Below are 18,514 nucleotides of genomic sequence, written 5' to 3' on the forward strand. Positions count from 1 at the left end.
TTTTTGGTCACCCCTGATCCTTGACAGTAGACCAGGGGTCGACCAGAGGTCTATGTAGACATCAAGGAGCCCCTCACGACCACACGAGGCACCCGCAAGCCTGCTTTTCATTCAGTCTTCTCATTTAGGTTTTGTCATAAGAAAAAAATACACAAACATGCCTTTTCAAATACAAAATGTGAGTTGTGTATTCCAGCATTATGTTAATGCTCAGGTACAAATTCTGTTTTTTGGGTTGAAATAAGATATAAAAACAAACAAATGTTACAAAAATAAGTTATTATTTTGTGCAAGTAGCTCTTGCAAAAAATAAATAAACACAAGTAAACCTATAGACACCACTGCAGTAGACCCTTGAGGAGTCAGGACTCGTGTGTGTCAAGGGAAATGAAGAGGAGGAGGGCATTCTGACGTCACCAGGCTCCTCCCACTCGTCTAACATTTACATTTTCTGTGGGTCCCGGTTGGAGTGTGTGAGTGTTGACCAGTTTCCAAAAGCAGCCGCGGCAAAGCGAAGACACACCTCGACCCACACCAGTGACCGTGTCATGCGCTCATTTTTAGATTTGAACACTTTGGCATCGTGTAAGTGACACAAACTCGAAGAAAAAGAAGCGATTTGGTGGCTTGACTTGGAGGTAAGTGTGTGGTGTGTTTGTGTGTCTGGTGCGAACGTCCTAACAAAAGCGGACCCGTTGTGATTGAACGTCTGGTTGTTTTTAAACAATTTTCTGAAGGTTAGCAGAGCATATATGTGCGAATCGAGAAAATAAGTAAAAAAAAAGGAAGGATGGAATTTCACAATAGAAACTCTTTTGTTCTCCTTTTGTTAGCACACGGGACAGTAAACGAAACACGTTGGTCTTGTTGCGGCAAGCAAGTACACACTTGTTGTCTCGCAATTTGGACACTAAATGTGTAGTTTTCTTTATTAGTATGTGAACAACGTACTCTAATAGAAAGATTTTGTCAACTGTATGCAAGCTCATCCATACTGTATTAAGCTGTATGCAGGCTCATTCATGCAGTATTGATACTGATACTGTTACTTTGATTATGCTAACATCAAAGGCTAATCGACGGATATGAATGAAAGGGTGAGCTTTTGCACTACTGGTGCTGTCATCCAGTTGACATGGTTGTTCTGTGTTGCAACAGGTCAGTTAAGACACCTCATGCCACAACACACTTTTTCGTCAAACTTTAACAAAAAGTTGCATAAAGAGGGTCAAGAGTCAAACTCGACCCTTTTTTACAACTTTTTCAAGTAATCAGGTGTGCCTGTTCGAGAGTGACAGCTGGTGTCAGCCATGAAGTGTCAACTGTGCTTTGGAGGAGCTGTCCTAGCAAGTGTGTGTGTGTGTGTGTGTGTGTGTGTGTGTGTCGGAAAGGGGGAGAAAAGTGCTTTCACATGTGTTAGTCATTTAGAGTAGAGTTTGCTAAAGGATTTACATCTGTTGTCTGATCTTTGAACCCCTCCCTCTTCCCGTAAGGGTGTATGCTGTCACTGCATATACGTTTTTTTGTGGGGCCAGTGTTACAACTGGAATGCGCTCAACTGCACTATGACTGCACTCTGAGAGGAATTTAAATATGTGAATGAGGTACCCGCGTTTCCATTTTCAACAGCGCTACATGTCCATTAGTGGTTCTGGGTCATCTCTCCAAGATGTATCATTAAAGTTGGGAATGTGTGTTTGACCTAGAAAAATGAAGGTATTTGGCTTAGCATTTGGGTGTGTGTCCATAAGGGGGTAACCCACATGTGTGTGTTGATGGTATTATCTCAAGTCCTGCTGGTCCCGTCTGTGGGCACAAAATGTATTACTCAGCAGAATGCACTGATCCTCAATACTTACTCCCCTTGAGACTATGTGTTTTGTGTTCAGCTCTTGTTGTTAACACAGTTCAAAGAGGGCTTTGTAGCCTTAATGTGTGCAGTTTGGCCTTGCATTTGACTACGGGAATCTCAGACATCAGATCCATCTAGAGGGGTATGATTTTCCCTAGCTGAGAGTGCTAACCATCAAGCTGAAAGCTTGTCCAGTGTGATTCTTAAGGTGTAGTGTTTACCAACATACAGCTGCACTAGCTAGCATCGGTTACAGTCACCCCTCCTAAAACGCACTCTCATCCGGGTCACGTCACATTCAAGCACAGGAATGGCTGAACCGACGTTGGCAGAATGAGACTGAAAGCACAAACCGTCAAGATTAAAGCCCAGACTGCCAACTCGCTGTCCAGCGAGACTCTTAAGGTGTCAGTGAGTGAGGTTTCCCAAGGTAGGCAAAGCAGCACCAGCTGATATGGGTTCCTTTCCATATGTAGACCCTTTCACATCAAAACCAGGGCTCTACGTTAAAAACAAAAATGACTTTCCCATGGGGAATCCTTAAGGTGAGAACTACTTGCCCGAACTTGCCCCATGTAAAATGAAAAGACTGCCATAATGATATCATATATCAATATATGCTGATAATTCATCAGATAATAGTACTGATGCATTGTATTTGGAGGAATGTCTGAAAAATTGTGGAGATGTATGTTAACATGGCAAGCCATGCTACCTTACACATCGTAGTCGTAGTAAGCAGTGATATTTAGAAGTTGTGCACCACAATGAAACATTTGTGTACTAGTAAAGTGTTTTTAATCCAGAAAAAATGCTCAATGGTCAAACAATAATTTGTGAAGCAAAGGTGAGAAAAATCCACTGAGAAATGGAAGCGCTAGATTTTGTAGCTTGTGCAAAATCAGCACTCGGTATTGGATCTAATCGCTGGTGTTTCATTGTGACCACTTCAAATTGTCACAGCAATGTGATTCACTCACCTGTGCCATCATTTGATTTGCTGCCGCTAATAAAATACTTGTTTAGGAGGCACTGGTTCATCACTTTTTGCTGTTTTCCTTCAGAAGTTGTTGAAGAATTAGACTATGTTGGCAGGGACGCCATGATGGATGTTTTCCTAGTCAAACGATCGCTGATTGGTTGATCGCGAACAAGAACGGGTGTGGGCAAAACGCGGATTGTGGATTACGGACCGCGGTCTAAATAAACGATTCTAATTGATCCATTTCAAGATTTGCAAGGATTGGTTTGCAAATTACCACCGGAATTACGCAGTCCGTGTTTTACCAACACCCAATAAGAACCGCTTTAAAAAAAACTCTTGGCTGTATTGCCCGACGGGAATATTAATGATTGGATTTACTTGCCCGAATTTTGTTTTAACTTGCCCCGGGCCATCGGTACATCGTTATTGTCGAGCCCTGAAAACCCTGCAAAACTGGCACAGCAGATCCATCAAAGTAAAACACGGCATCCAGGAATCTGATAATTGTGTGTGACGTGTATAATGTTTACCGAACAACGACATTGGCGTTGAGTGCAAATGTTCAGGAGAGATGGGTCTTGAGTGTTAAATGCCACATGCTGGTCCCAGCTTTCCACTATTCCCATTCACACAGGTGTCATCACTCCCAGCTTTGTTACTGTCTCCCAAGTTGGACCACAGCCGGGGCGACTTTGTCCCACTAGTCCATGTTGGGGCTGTATACACAATAACAAGTAAAAAAAGTATTTGTTTTACTGACCATGTGACCACTGCTTGGTGGAAACACTGCTTGAACTTATCTGAATGTTCTCAGTTAAGACTCATAGGAACTGTCACTGAACTGAAAATGGCACACATAGACTTGAATAAAGAACAAAGAAACACACTTTTGGATGTCCAGAGCAGATTAGATGAATTTACAGTATTTTTTTTATGGGGAAAATGCATTGGGTTTGAGTTGGACCTTCTTGAATGGATTAATGGCACTGATGAAGGTTCTTTTCTATGTGAATGCTGTTGCACACTAAATTGGATTTGATGTGGAAGAAATATCTAATCAAAGACACTTTTGTGACCCCTGAATCAAAGACTGGTGCGGCCTACTTGTATAATGAACGTTTTATTGTGGCACAAGTAGATGTTTATTATACATAAAAATGCCATGGATCATTTGGATTAGCATTACATCACTTCCACTTAAACCCATTTATAAAAATTATTTGTTTTCAATCTTCTGAGAATCTTATGGTAGGCTGTTTTGTCCTTTATAATCTTTTTCTACACTTCCCCCACCACCACTAAACAAAGTATGATGTATAGTAGACAAATATGATGCAACAGGACAAAGGCTCATTTTACATTGTACTGTGGCTTTAAATGTCACGATTCAGATATTGACTTTCCACGGTGGTGTGTGCGTGCTGGGCGCCATATAAAAAGTCAGACATGCAAAGGCTTGTGTTTGTCTGGCACTGTTGTGTTGAGCTACTCATAAATTAGATAAGATAAGCATTTGATATAAAGGATAAAACACACACCTATTGAGACTGCCTTTCACAAAGTACCCCATTGATTTTTCTTACGATGTGAACCTTCAATCACAATATGGATCCATTAGTGTGTGGGCCGCTTTGCAGAGTTCTGGAGAATGGATGACACAGGGACGCGAAATGTCCATGCTCCTTTCCAGCCTGTTAGAGTGAAGTATAGAGATTGAGAGTCTTGGCTGCGTGAATCAGGTTAAGTACTTTGTTAGCCAGTATCAAGATGTATGATCTTATTGTAAACATAAGTAGGAACATACACCCATGGCGGAACAGCCACTTCCTACTCTTACAGAGTGAAATCCACTTCAGTATGACTGTAAAGTATTGGAGAATTAAACCACGGACTCTAACTTAGATATGCATACTGACAACATATTTAGTGCCATGATGATGTTCATGCAAAGAGTCAGGCGGAACAAAGACTCTTCATGCCGTCTGTGTACTTTTATATACTTGAGTGTCTGTTGCTCCTGCAATGCTGTTTCCTGTCTGGATAACTGTAGATCGTCTGGTTGCCCAAGGTAACAGTTGTTATTGGGTTTTCCCTGCTAACACGTAAACAAAGGAGAACCACCCAAATCCTCCTCAGTGTGCCTGACAGCCAATGAGATATGTGCTCCCTGCTGGGCTCAACCAGTGGATGGAGAGGAGGGGCGTGACTCCCCTTGATTTTTTTTTTTGGAGTTGTGGGGGGCACAGTACCACAAAGCTTTCAACCTAAAAATGCAGTCAACAGCACATCCATAACAAAGCCTGGTCTTTTTTATGACATCATTCTTAAAGCCAGTCTGTCATGGACTCATTTACAAAGAATAGATGAAAAAAAATATTTTTCAGAATTACACACACACTAGCAGTCCCAGAGAAATGACTGTTAGTGGTCATGGAACTTGTACCCTGTTCTACCTGTTGGTACTCAGTGGGTAGGCAAAACCGTAGAAGAGAACGTAGCCACAAACCAAACTTATCAAAGAGAAGTGAAAGTAGAGTATAGTGGCTTTTGAGCGGTGGAGAGATCTTTTAGATCCCTATTGAATCTGTTGTTTCCCAACATCCACATTTTCCGTTTTTTTTTTACATTCAATTTAAAAAAAATCCATATTTATAGATGCAATATATCATTGGACAATTTGCGGATGTACGGATGAACGGAATCTCAACCTCTGCAAACATTTTAAGCAAACTACAGTTTTGCTATAACTATAGTTTGCTTGTGACTGTCTAGCAAGCCACTTCTGTGGACGTAGGGGCCACCTGTTCCCACCAGGACTTAATATGTACATATAGGAACATGTGTCACTCTCAGCTGTGAAGGGGCGTATAGACCAGCCGTTGGGGTTGACAGGTGTGACCCCCACATTGTACCCAAACCACTCCATTTGCCCCCACCTTCAGTCAACATGTGTTCAGAATTTGCTTTGAATAAGCATTTGGGATTTAATTTTCAAAAGGAAAAGTGCACGGCGCATGTAACTACATGTCCCAGTCCTCGAAGCAGCACACGATTTGACTGGATCGCCATTTATTTGTCTAAGCATGTGCATGTGTGATAATCACTTTGCAGATTCATCACATTCTCATAGGATGACTCAACATAGTGTGTCGGCCTTTTCAATCACTCCCATTCATTCTGTTATCTGCTCCAGGCGCTCTGGACAAGTGACAAGAGCGTGAAGCAGTTGTAACCTATGTGGTTAAAAAAATAGTTGTAGTTAGTACTTCACTGTATAGTGTACCTTCTGTTCTTTTATTGTCCTAGTAGCAATGCTGTTCTGAACAGAAGGGACGAGTTACTTGAAATGCTGAAGTCTCACTAGATATCCTGAAGTCAAGCAAGATTTTGGAGGTCTTGTGTGATGCAATGCACAGCCCTCTGTACCATTATATTACATTATATATTAACTGTTTGTCTTGCATTTAATTCTTGCCAATATATTTCCCTCTGCATCATCGTTTTTATGGTCATCGCGATCGTGCAATGTGTCAAAGTAACACTAGAAGAAACTAGTACTGTATTTTTAATTGCATTATTGTCATGAAGCATGCTGTTACTTTCAATGGCAAGAGATCTTATTGCAGTGATGATTCATTTTGGTTGGGATATCACCAACAACAATTATAATGTTGAGAATTAGATGGTGAATATCAAAGACAGCAAAAATAATAACATAGTACAAACTGTCAGGGTGGGCGATATTGCGATACTTTTTAAAATATTGAGATTTCTGTTAAGCATGATATCAAAAACAAGCATGTCGTTCATATAACTATAGACAGGATTTACCATACCTACTGTAGACCAATGAAACAACAAGCATGGCAGACCCAAGAGTGAATGGCTTGATGACATCGAAGAATGGTGCCAGAAGAGTGTGTGGCAAACCAAGAAGATTGCCACGGACTGAGACAGGTGGATTTAATTTTTGGACACCTCTACCGATACTCATGGGACAGAGAAAGTGGGGTTCGCCAATAGTCCGGAAGTCCTAGCGAGCGCTTGGGTGTGACCAATCACAGCGAAGTGGGCGTGAACGTCAGCGGGTAGTTGGTGGAATAAATTGTTTTGGAAATCCAAGGAAATATAGCAGGAAGAGGTGCAAATTCTGTCAGATTTAGAAAGCTTTCTGTGTGGGTTATTGTGTGTAGCTGCTCTATAGGAGTCCACAGCTCAATACAAAGTGCTGAAAAATAGGCTTATTATGTACCCTTTTAGTCAACACCAATAATGAATCCTCAAAGAGTGCCTGACTGAGACCACAAAGCTATGTAGGCCAGCCAATCTTGTGTGGTGGAACATTCTGCCCCTGTGATATCTAACACACCTCTCAGCATACTTAAAGCATGGGCCTGTCTCACATAATAGATACACAATCTGTGGCATTATGCTGGTTTTGTGTTCTTGCATGGGTGCACATCGGTTTTATGACCCTACAACCCTGGTTGTAAATTCCCATAGTGTATCCCTGGTGACATCACATTGTGGGAGAGGAGTGTGTGTCCCAGCAAGGCTTCAAACGCACAAATACTACCGACTTAGTGTGTGTGTCTGTGTGAAAATTTCACGATGCAACATATTCTTAGTATGGCAACATATAGTGAGTGTTGAGAGACTATGTACTCTACAGATCACACTGTGAACTTGTTTGTGGCATAAACAGGGTGTTATAGAACTGGTTACAGAAAGTCAATGAGAATGTTATTATCATGTAGGAAATACTGTAGGGACATACTAGTTGAAATCCATATTCCGATGTACAGCAGCCTATTGCGATATCAATATATATCATGATATATTGTTTGGCATATACTGTAAATTATTCTATAACAATTTGATAACAGCTTGAAGGTTTCGTCCTTTTTCTAAGACAAGGTTGTATTGTCAACATGTATTGTCATTGTCGCTATACAATTAAGTCTCTATCATAGGCCAAATGTATACTGTTTCAATCATATATAATTTACAGTATATGAAAAAAGTGGTCCTGACTAAACAGCCTGCTGTCAAGTCTGTGTGGAATGTAAAGTTTGATGTGCGACCATTTTGAATTAACCACAACAAATACTATCCAATGCTATACAAACTGATAACGCAGACAAAGTGAGTGGGGTGGCGTTCCCCTGACTTCCAAGGTTGGCGTGTCAGTTATTCTTTGATTTAGAGTAGGCCTTCTTAGAAGCTAGATTTCATTGTGTAAAAACACACTTGTACTTGTGTGTGCCTGTTTTTTTCTTATCTAATTGGCTCCTTCTGTCTTTGCATGCATTGGCAGACCATTTTTTTGTCCTGGGGGGCAGTTGAAGTACACACATTTCTGTGCGTATTCTGCTGGACTGCTAACACGTAGTGCATGAGTGTAGCTTGGGTTTATTTATGAGCCACTGAATAATATTTGGTGCCATTGTTGGGAAATTTAGTTAAGTACGTCACTGCACTTTCCTGCTGGGATTTATGTGCGTCGTCATGATTGTAAGCTTTGTGAATGGACACGTTCTTACTCTTGGCCTGTACAGGAAGTGATCGTCATCACAAGGCCCCCGAGGTCTCATGCGTTTTTCTGTCACACTTCTGTCTCTCTCGCTCTCTGTCTCTCACACGCACACACCCTACAGCTCTCAATTAGGCCTATCTGTATGCTTTAATTAGGATTGCTCCTGTTTGTGGCTGAATGGCTGCTTCATTAACAGACAGGCTGCCGAGCGCTTCGCCAGATTTGTTCAGCTTGTAAATGGTATGCGTGTGAGTCTCTGAGACAAGTGAGAGTGAGAACGGGGTGTGGGGGTTGCTTCAGGGGTACTGATGATGCAATTTCCCCTGAGGGGTGGACCTCCCATCTGTCAGTGGAATAGACAAGAAAATGGAGTGTACACGATGACACAAAAGGGACAATGAGGTTACATGTAAACACACAAGTGGGTTCTATATTAACAGAATGAGGACAATACCCACTCTAAATCTTTTAGGGCTCATAATAAAAAGGCCACACAACCATCACGGTGCCGACATTTCTGTTTTGCACACATGACCCCTATATGCTTTCCTGCTTTGTGCTGTGGAAAAAACATCCTGGTGTGTTGATGACAATGGGCGTGGTCAGTTGCACCCAGCTCTCACAGACCTGCACTGTCACTATCCAACACACGAAAGAAGGGTCAGATGGTGAACTAAACCACCATTAGGGATGGGAGATATGACCTAAATCCATATTGTAATATATAGTGCTGCCTTTTGTGATGTAAAATATCTTATTTGGCAGGTAAATAAGAGAAGTATTTCAGAAAGAGTAAAGTAGAGTTAAGTAAAGCCAAACTGTTAAAGTTTTTTTTTTTTAAAGAAACCAACATCGCGCTGTAAATCCCTGCATATTTGCACTTCAGCATTCGGAACTCAAAATTGCATCTTTTTTTCCATTGAAGTTACTGGTTAATTTCTTGCTTTTTCTTAAAAATGCATTAATGTAAAGTGAAATATGATGCTTTGTCTCTGGACATTTTCTTTTATCTTATGATAATTCATAACATGTTAGGCCACATGAATGGCAAGGAAAGAGTGAAGTAAACAGTGGAAAGCTCTCTTCGGCCAACTCCCCTTTTCACTTCTCTCTGCTCCTGTGACTGTCTGACCCACTTTTACTCCTTTTCTTCCAACTTTATTCTCATTATATGCCTGAACGCTTTTTATTTAGTATCCTTATACATGCTGGGTTTTTTTTCCTCCTGGATACTTTTCAAAGACTTAAGGGTTTTGGGGGCTCATTATTTTATTGTGTTCCCTGTGCCCTGACTGTTATCGGAGGGTGTGTTCGTTCCCAAGAGTAATAAACAAAGCTGCTGTAATGGGATTCCTGGAAGAAAAGTGTTTCCCAAAACAGTGCACTGGGAGAACACAAAGGCCCTAAAGAGGTGTTTATATTGAAAATATAATGGGTCTTTATGTATCAAGTGCCAAGTAATGACTTACATCCATCCATCCATTCCTCTGCTTATCTTGGTCAGAATCTCAGGGGCAGCAGTCTCAGTACGGAAGCCCAGACTTCCTGGTCTCTGACCACTTCTTCCAGTTCCACCTGTAGGACACCAAGGCGTACCCAGGCCAGCTGTGAGACAAAATCCCTTCAGCGTGTCCTAGGTCTGTCCCAGGGCCTTCTCCCCCCAACTGGCTCCTCTCGATGTCAAGGAGCAGCAGTTCTACTCTGAGCCCCTCTGGGATGACTGAGGTCCTCACCCTATCTCTTAGGGTGAGTCCAGCCACCCTACGGAGGAAACGAATTTTGGCTGCTCGTATCCACGATGGCTAGGTGAGGGTGGGAACATAGATTGACCAGCAAGTTGAGAGCTTTGCCTTCCAGCTCAGATCCCGCCTCACCACGACAATTCAGTACATTGACCGCATTACTCCTGTTTTGCTTTAGTTAAAATGAGCACTTTTGCATATCTTGTGCCTTTTTATGGGATTATGATACAGTAACATTGGTGCTATATACAATATTTTATCAATTTTTAAAAATGAAAATGCCAGAGGAGTTCATATGGGTGGGATTTGCTTACTTGCTCGATCGCTGTAATGTCGTGTGATAAAGTACGTGAGGTGGGCAGACTCAATGTTATTTTCCAAACAGTTCTGCGGGCCGGATAAAATTGCAGCATTGGCTAGATTTGGCCCACGGACCTGAGTTTGCCACATGTGTTTTAAGGTGTTGGACTTTGAACAGATGATGTCTGTATGAGTTTAACTGGAAGTTAAATACAATATTTAACGCCAGCAGTGGTAAGACAGGGCTCCAATTTGAGGTTGCGAGACCCCTTTGAACTCCCTATGTCACTTCCCCTCTCCCTGGGGCCATGCAGGAAGTCGGAGCACATGTGTTAAGCTAACGGACACTTTGACAACACTGCCAGTCTTTGAGTCCCTCCACCCCCTGCTACTGGCATGAACAAAACCCACCTTTGATGTGCACAGCATGGATGCCCCCATTTACAACCACAAGCTTATCTACACACGTCCCTACATACTATCGCTGAGGCGATTCATCACCTTTTGATTTTCTTCGTGATATTGCTGTCTTTTGGGCTTATTTCAATTCAGTGTATCTCTTCTGCAGGTTAGAGTTATTTTAGTTTTAAAGGCTCATTACTGCACTTGATGGGGTAACAAAAGTTAAAAGGACAAGAAGGTTTCTAATACTTTCAATATGCAGATATATACAAGGGTTGAACATTTCAGGATATATAATAACGACACAAAGTTGTGGGTGGGATGAGGGCAGTGTCCAGTTTGGCCCACAACCTAAAGTAGGCTTTTGTTTTGGCCGATTTGAGTTTGACACCCCTGAGCAAATGCATCTCTGATTGGTTTGGAATCATGTAAATTTGTTTTGATGAAAGTGATCCTAATGAGACATCAGAGGGGATTAACCCAGAATTATGGCTGCATATGATCATCATCAAGCATCCCTTGTGGATGTCTCCTGCTGAAATCAACCAGCCACACCATGTCTTTCTCTGGCAGCTTTGTTATGTAACTGTCATGATTGCCACTGCAAGGATGTCGACCTCTAGTGGGGCTTTGGTTGCATTTCATCAACACGCCTTGTTTTGATTTTTAGGAAGCAAGCCACCCCACCTCGTTGGACTGCAGCACATGTTGTATACTATGTTTGGTGTAAACACTGGTGTTGACCATGTTGAAAATAGGCATTTTTTTCACACAGCATAAGAAGCAATTCTAAATATTTTAGTATATTACACACAAGCGTAACATAGAAAACACTATTTGAAAGATCATTATCGAGATACTGTCACAAATATTGGAATTTTATTTTAAAGCTCTGTATGTTGAACATGAGCGGGATAAGGGGGATGCTAGAGGTGCTCCAAATCACTGTATGTTGAACATGAGTCGGATGAGGTGGATGCAAGGGGTGCAGCAGAGAGAGAGAGTGTGTGCGAGTGTCTAACTATAAAAGACGAGCTCTGCTTCGTAGCACACAGCTGTGCAGGACAACGCAGGTCCCCTGTGCAACGCTCTGATTAAAAACGACAAGTTTTAATCGCATATTCATTGATTATCATACCAAAAGAGAAGCCATGGCAATGATGTTCAGGTACCCCGTCTTTCCTCATCTGCAGGGTGAGTTTATAACATAATTTCACACTTTTGAACTGTTCCATTGGTCTGAAGCGCTAGTTTTTTTTTATTGTTTTACATTGACTGTTTCAGTTGTTTATTATTGTCTGCCTGATTGGATTGAGGATTTTCACTCACCAATTTTTCTGTGTTCATGTTTAAATGGTCCTTCATTTTCTGAGTTACCTTAGGTGTTATTGTTGTTTAAACATACGGTTGTAAGCTTTGAAAGAAGGGGCCAAAGTCTGGTAAATGGACATACAGTTGCTCAGTGTGGTTATAAATTGAAAATACTGTTAAACATGTTGACAGTATGTGTAAATTCATGCCGATCTCCTACAGCATTACTGATTTGACGTTGACTATTGAAATTATTTCCTCATACTATGTCTAATCATGCAAATTTGCAGCAAACAAGATAATAAGAGTATGTGTCTGTTTTCATTGTTTTTGCATGTGGGTTTTTTTTTCCATCTGACTCTTCCATGTGGGGACGATTATGTAACAAGTACATCCATCACTTAAGAGGCCATTCACAACCTTTGAACACAACCCAAAGGATGACTTCATGAAGTGTAGAGGGAATAAACGTTCACCAGCCAAAATATTATGTATACCTAAAGTGATTGGTTTTATTAGTTCGCTTACCGCAATTACCAGAGATGTTGATGCACAGTAGTAAACATTTTGTAAAATGAATTCCTCTGACAGAGTATTATCTTTGTAAAGCCAAACTTTCACATCATGTCTTGTTTTGGATCTCATTTGTTTGTGCAAGTGTACCTAATGAACTGTCCGGTGATTGTCAGGAACAAAATTCTCTTCTCATGCTTCCATTGCCACTCATATTTAAATGTCTGTCTTGTCTGGTTCAGATTCGCGTGACCTTGGTCTGTCGCTGTCACCAGGGAGGAGTGTCATGGCCGAGCCAGACTATCTAGGAGAAGACTGTGATGAGCTTATCAAACCTAAGAAGTTGATCAACCCGGTCAAGAACTCTCGGAACCACCAGGACCTGCACCGGGAGCTGCTCATGAACCAGAAGAGGTCAGTAAAACGAGCCTTTTGTCACATCTTGGAAACTTCGAGGTCACTGGTAGACCTACGATGTTTCACTCATGAAACTTACAGAGGATGAAACACCTTTAAGGAGACTTTGGCGAACACGGTGTCTTCCACTGTGGAGAAAGGCTGCTCTCGTCCAATGAATTGAATTATTTTGGGGATTATTATCTTAGATTATAAGATGCGGTAGCTGACAAAACCCATAATATATAGTACATCAAGTGGTGTTCAAATGCCATAGTAAAGCTTTTTAACGTGCTACTCCCGCTAGATTGTTTTCGTGGCATGTGTTAGCAGTTTGATTGCACACGGCACACAGGATTGTTTTTGTTTTAAAGGAAAGTGGGAGAGGATGTGCTCAAAACGTTAGTCACGGCAAGACACTACACTCCACAAAAGGGTCGCTGCGAGCCACAGGTTTTTGGGATTTGCACTGAAAGGCATTGGTAAGCATATGCCGATCACAGGATTTTTAAAATAGAGATCGGCTTATACTGATCAGTAACTGAGCGTTTAGTATTCAGGCTGAACGAAAGCATATGACATTTTTATTTAGTTTAATTCGTAATTGTGAAAAATGTAGATTTTTTTTTTAGTTCTTTTAAACTTAAAAAATCTGTAAAATAATCTGAAAATCCGAAGTGGCACCACAAAGACGTCATGATGAAAACAAAACAAGAAAAGAAAAACAAGCCTCTAAAGTTACTCCTTGGATGCTCACTGAGCAAGGGTTCAATTTAGAGTTTAGTGTGAATTCAGAGGCATATTCAAATCATACTCTGTGATTTGAGGGTATTTGGAATGCTTGTCACGCAATGGAGAGGCACTCCAGAGGGCACCCCCCATCCTGACGTCTTCTATCTGGGTGTGACCTCCATTGATGGAGGCTGAGTTAATGCAATACTCATGAGATGTCCTTGGTTGCCTTGGTGGTCCTTCTCAGGCAGACTGGGGCGGAGCGATGCTGCTACCCTTTGAAGGAGTATGTGGGTGTGTGTGGGACTCAAGCATGGCATCCAACTTCCAGCAGCATTATTATGTAAAACTCAGGCCATGAATCCTGCATAGCAGCTATTACATAAAAGCCTCATGTCCATTAGTGTGTCACAAATGTGTTATGCAAAGGTCGCATAGATCAGCGGCGCAAAGCCAAGCAGGTCATGTGGTCAGTGCATCATCTCAAGTCAACGAATAGAGCTGCGGCATCTTTTTGTCAGAGCTATAAATAACCACTAACAGCTGTTACATCACAGTAGCCATGTTGTAAACAGGCTGAAGCATGAGGTGATGCTATAGAGATGGAAATAGAGGATGAAAAAAATCACAGTGATAGAAATCACATCAACAATACATTTTTCATGAAGGAACACAGTACATGTAAGGTACTGACATTATATATCTGATGTGTGTATGAGGAATATAGCAGGTTCACTGGTGGGATGCTTTATTTTGATTGGGTATTCGCTTAGCAGATTAGTCATGATGAGAGTGGTGGGGGTAAGTGGAGGTACTGGATGCATGGATGGATAGATGGTTGCATGAAAAGGCAAAAAAAAAAGCATGTTATGTAATCAAGATTACAAAACAGTCACAGCTGAGGGCCTTTCTCTGCCTGTGTTACCAACAGCTTTGCTGCACATACACACATGCACATGGAGCAATTTAAGACTCAGTCAAGACTGGTCGAGAGCTAGATATTTTTGTTTTTGACAAACATTGCTCCCAATATGCAGAGTTGCCATTATGGAAACATTTGTCCACAGTGGGGAGGAGTGTGGCCAGAGCATCTTTTAGAAGCTCATGTTTACTGGTTTCTGTGTCCTTGACCATCTCCGCTCTGACAGACTCTTCATAACAGGTTTTTGTTTACACAATTTTTGGGGTTTTTGGATCTCTGCATTTAAAAATGGGTCTCAACATGGGTAAAAACAAACCCACTACCTGTATTTACAATCCTGTAGAAAAATGAGGACAGAAGAGGCTCTCTACAGAAGAAGGTTCAAATGTGTCAAAACAGCCGACTGTTTCATATGCTATTACTTTTCTGACAAATACACTACATAGTGGCACTTGTATTAAATCCCAACGTTTGACTCCATAAATTGGAAACACTCATTGTCATGTTATAGCGATTAAGAAACTTTGAGGATATTTGTTTTACATGTACAGCAGCATGTCCATAGATGGCACCACAGATGTTATTTACTCATGTGAAAAATGACGACATCTTCAAAATGCATGTCAAAAATCAGAGACTAAATTGATATTGACCACTTGGATCGGCAGAGCAAATCCTAACTTGCAGAACCATTGCAAACAGTTAAACCATGCTCAAGTTCAGCAATCGTGTTCTCTTGTCATGCTCCCACTCTCTTCTTTCTCGTTTAAGTAACATCATGCTGCAAAAGAACTCCCACAGCTTCTCAGAACATTGTGAGAGCACAGTTATGTAATCTGCTGGATTCAGTAATACATTTAATTAAATCCGCCAGACTCATGAAGGCAGCCCACAATTACATTATTGTAGAAGGAGGTGATTTGTTCAGGTTTGTGCCTAAAGGTACAAGTAGCCTCTACTTTTGCATTTTGTCAGTCGTGTGTGTGCATGCGTGTGCGCACTTGTGGAGGTGCACTGCGTGTTGTTGTGGTGCTTCATTGTGTCCCCACTGATCCTTTCCAGGCTAATCCATTTTGATTGCCCTCCATCTTACTGCTCTTGCTCTTTTAATTGTTGTTGGCTTCTAACTTGGAGGAGTTTTCGAGTATGACATCACATCTGGTATCACTGCAAGAGAGACACATGCGCGCACGCACACACACACATAGCTAAAATGTCCCTGATGAGTCTTTGACATTTGCTGCCCACACCCCATGAGCTGAGTGATCCTCCCTGGGATACTGCAACCATGTCAACCATATGAGCAATACTGTTTGTATTTTTTTTTTTATGAAACACTGCAAAAAGTCATAGTTGTATAAAAATGTTGCCTTTGCAGTTTTTTGGTGGCCACAGTTTTACACTGGAATAGATTTTCATTTTCATTATTGTTCTATTTGGGAAAATTTGTTTTAAAATCTGAGCAAATCGGATGTGTGTCAAGAAACACACTTTGTTCGCCCCTAGATGTGTGAGCTAATTTAATGTGGCCAGTGTACTAGATAAAATATAGCATGTTGACGGTGCTTGAAAGGATTATGTATTTCACCTTGGGAAACAGAGTTTGGACCCCTGCATCCCTCTACCCTTCTCCTTCAAGTGAAGATGCACAGAAATGTGCACTACTGTATGGGAAGGACTTGGAAAAATACCACGCAGACTATGATTTCATCCTACTTTCCCCGAGGTCTGTTCCAGTTATGGCAGTGATCTTCCCCACAGACCGTAAAATTTGTCCCAAACTGTGTGATTGGCTTGGAGTCCATACTTTTCAAAACATGACATGGTTTATGATTAATCCAGAACGCTGGGGATACATGTCAAAGCAGAATGATGTCACACATCTGTTATACATTGATCCATGCGAACCAGCCCTGTCTGAATCATGCCTTGTTTCCTTTAGTTTCACGCTGGTAACAGACTGTTGTCATTGCTTTCATTCTGTACAGGGGCCTGGCTCCTCAGAACAAACCCGAACTACAGAAGGTTCTGGAGAAAAGGAAGCGGGAGCAAGTCCTTAAGGCTCAGAAGGAGGAGCAAGAGGCACATAAGAAAAGGAGCGACTTGGAGATAGAGCTCATGAAAAGACAACAGAAACTGGAGCAGGTAAAGGCTTTAATCACGTACAGGCGCAATTTCACTCATGGTTTTCAAACATATTTTTAGAGTCCTGTTTTGTGGTTAAACGTGATTACGGTATTTCCTCAAATGGTTTATGCTGTGTGTAAGACCTTTAAAAGAAAAATGCCACGTATTACTAATGTTAGAGTTAACTAAGAGTTAACTGCTTATTTTAAGGCACATGTACGAGTGAAATGCTGCACTGTGCTTGCACACTGATGATTTTTAGTAGTCAGTTTAAGCCCAATAAGTCAGTCAATGTTGACTGTCCACCTCAGCTTTTGGATTGTGCCAGTCACCAATGGCCGATTTTATTAATGTATGGTAAGTATAGGTCCTCTGTTTACACATTATTTAAAATTCTCAATGAACACAAATTAGGCTGTTGAATATCAAAAGGCTATAAGAAAAACAAAGGCATTTAAAATGTTTGCTCAGGAGCATCCCTAGAAATAACATTATATTTTTAATGTGAACTTGACAGCTGAAAAAGACTCGACTATTCCAAGACACCCCTAGTTGAATTGTGTAGCTCAGCTTCCCTTGGACTGTCATGGCAATTTCCACCTTGTTTGTTTCTTCAGCTGGAACTGGAACAACAGAAAAACGAGGAGGAACAAGAGAACACTCCTGAGTTTGTGAAAATGAAGAGCAACCTTCGCAGGACCAAGCAGGAGACAGATGGCGAAGAAAGAACCACCTAAAATTCAACAAGCAGTCACTGGCACTAACACGTCACGAGTGTGTGTGTGTGTGCGTGTGTACAAGCGAGAGTACGTGTGTTGACCTGACCGTGATCTGAGGTGAACTGCCCGCCTTTTTCCCAACCTAGCTGTTCCTTCTCAGTCAGGCAAGAGACTTGCTGGCTAAAGACCCCCATGTCTGCCCACCACGGAGCACCTGCACTAGTCGCAGCAGCACACAGCACCCCCTGCTGGAGAGACTCACATGTTACATCCCTATTCAGGCCAGCTGATGACCTCCAATGGAGAACCACACACATTTTCCGTCTGTTTCACGCCTTTCTCCACACCAAGCTGTCATTTCTCTCTATTGTTATTGTGTCAGTATTGTTATTGTTTCGGTTTTGTTTAACCTACTAATCATAGAAGGAAAAGTGGACACTGGATGGACTCTCAAAAGCTGTGTAATTTGTAAAAAGCCAAACAAAATGTGTTTTTTGTTATTTATGTTTTAGCTTTTAGCCCATTTATAGAGGACTTGCAAAGGGGACACTTTTAGTTATGTATTTTTGTTTTATGGCATCGGTGTTGAAGCCAGAACAGGACAAAGGGAGTGTAAGTTTGTTTTTTTTAATTTCTAAACATGCCACTTTCTCAGCTAATGCAATTTGGAGCAATATAACTCCCCAGGCATGAGAATGATTTTTCTTTTCTTTATACATCCTGTTTTGTATGAATAAAAGTGTTAAATAAAGTTGTTTTTGGTTGCTTTTTAGTAAAAGGACTTCGTAGAGAGTGTGTGTTGGTGTACTATACGTCTGTTAAAGGATATATCCAGTGGAGCCTTTTTAGTTGATGCTGGTTGGCTTCCATGTTTTTCTCATTTTTCAAGTTTTCCCATCCTGCCAACCATTTCATTAGCGATACATGTTATATAGCATAAAACCTATGCCATATAATACACTATATGCTATATAGTA

General features: G+C 41.3%; 1 protein-coding gene across 4 annotated transcripts; it reads left to right on the forward strand.

The window, feature by feature from the left end:
- Positions 1 to 466: 466 nt before the first annotated feature.
- Positions 467 to 18,288, forward strand: fam107b (family with sequence similarity 107 member B). 4 transcript variants are annotated; one of them, XM_058076084.2, is made up of 4 exons: positions 467 to 638; positions 12,917 to 13,055; positions 16,680 to 16,836; positions 17,436 to 18,288. In XM_058076084.2, the coding sequence occupies exons 2-4, from the start codon at positions 12,928 to 12,930 to the stop codon at positions 17,553 to 17,555; spliced, it is 405 nt and encodes a 134-aa protein (XP_057932067.1). In that variant the 5' UTR covers positions 467 to 638; positions 12,917 to 12,927; the 3' UTR covers positions 17,556 to 18,288. The 4 variants fall into 4 exon arrangements, with proteins under 4 accessions (XP_057932067.1, XP_057932066.1, XP_057932064.1 ...); XM_058076083.2 differs by having other exon boundaries at positions 469 to 638; positions 12,884 to 13,055; XM_058076081.2 differs by lacking the exon at positions 467 to 638 and adding an exon at positions 11,844 to 12,011 and having other exon boundaries at positions 12,884 to 13,055.
- Positions 18,289 to 18,514: the final 226 nt, after the last annotated feature.

The sequence above is a fragment of the Doryrhamphus excisus genome, linkage group LG1 (assembly GCF_037039965.1).
Source record: "Doryrhamphus excisus strain RoL-2023G ecotype Guam linkage group LG1, RoL_Dexc_Guam_v1.1, whole genome shotgun sequence".
NCBI classification, from domain to species: domain Eukaryota; kingdom Metazoa; phylum Chordata; class Actinopteri; order Syngnathiformes; family Syngnathidae; genus Doryrhamphus; species Doryrhamphus excisus.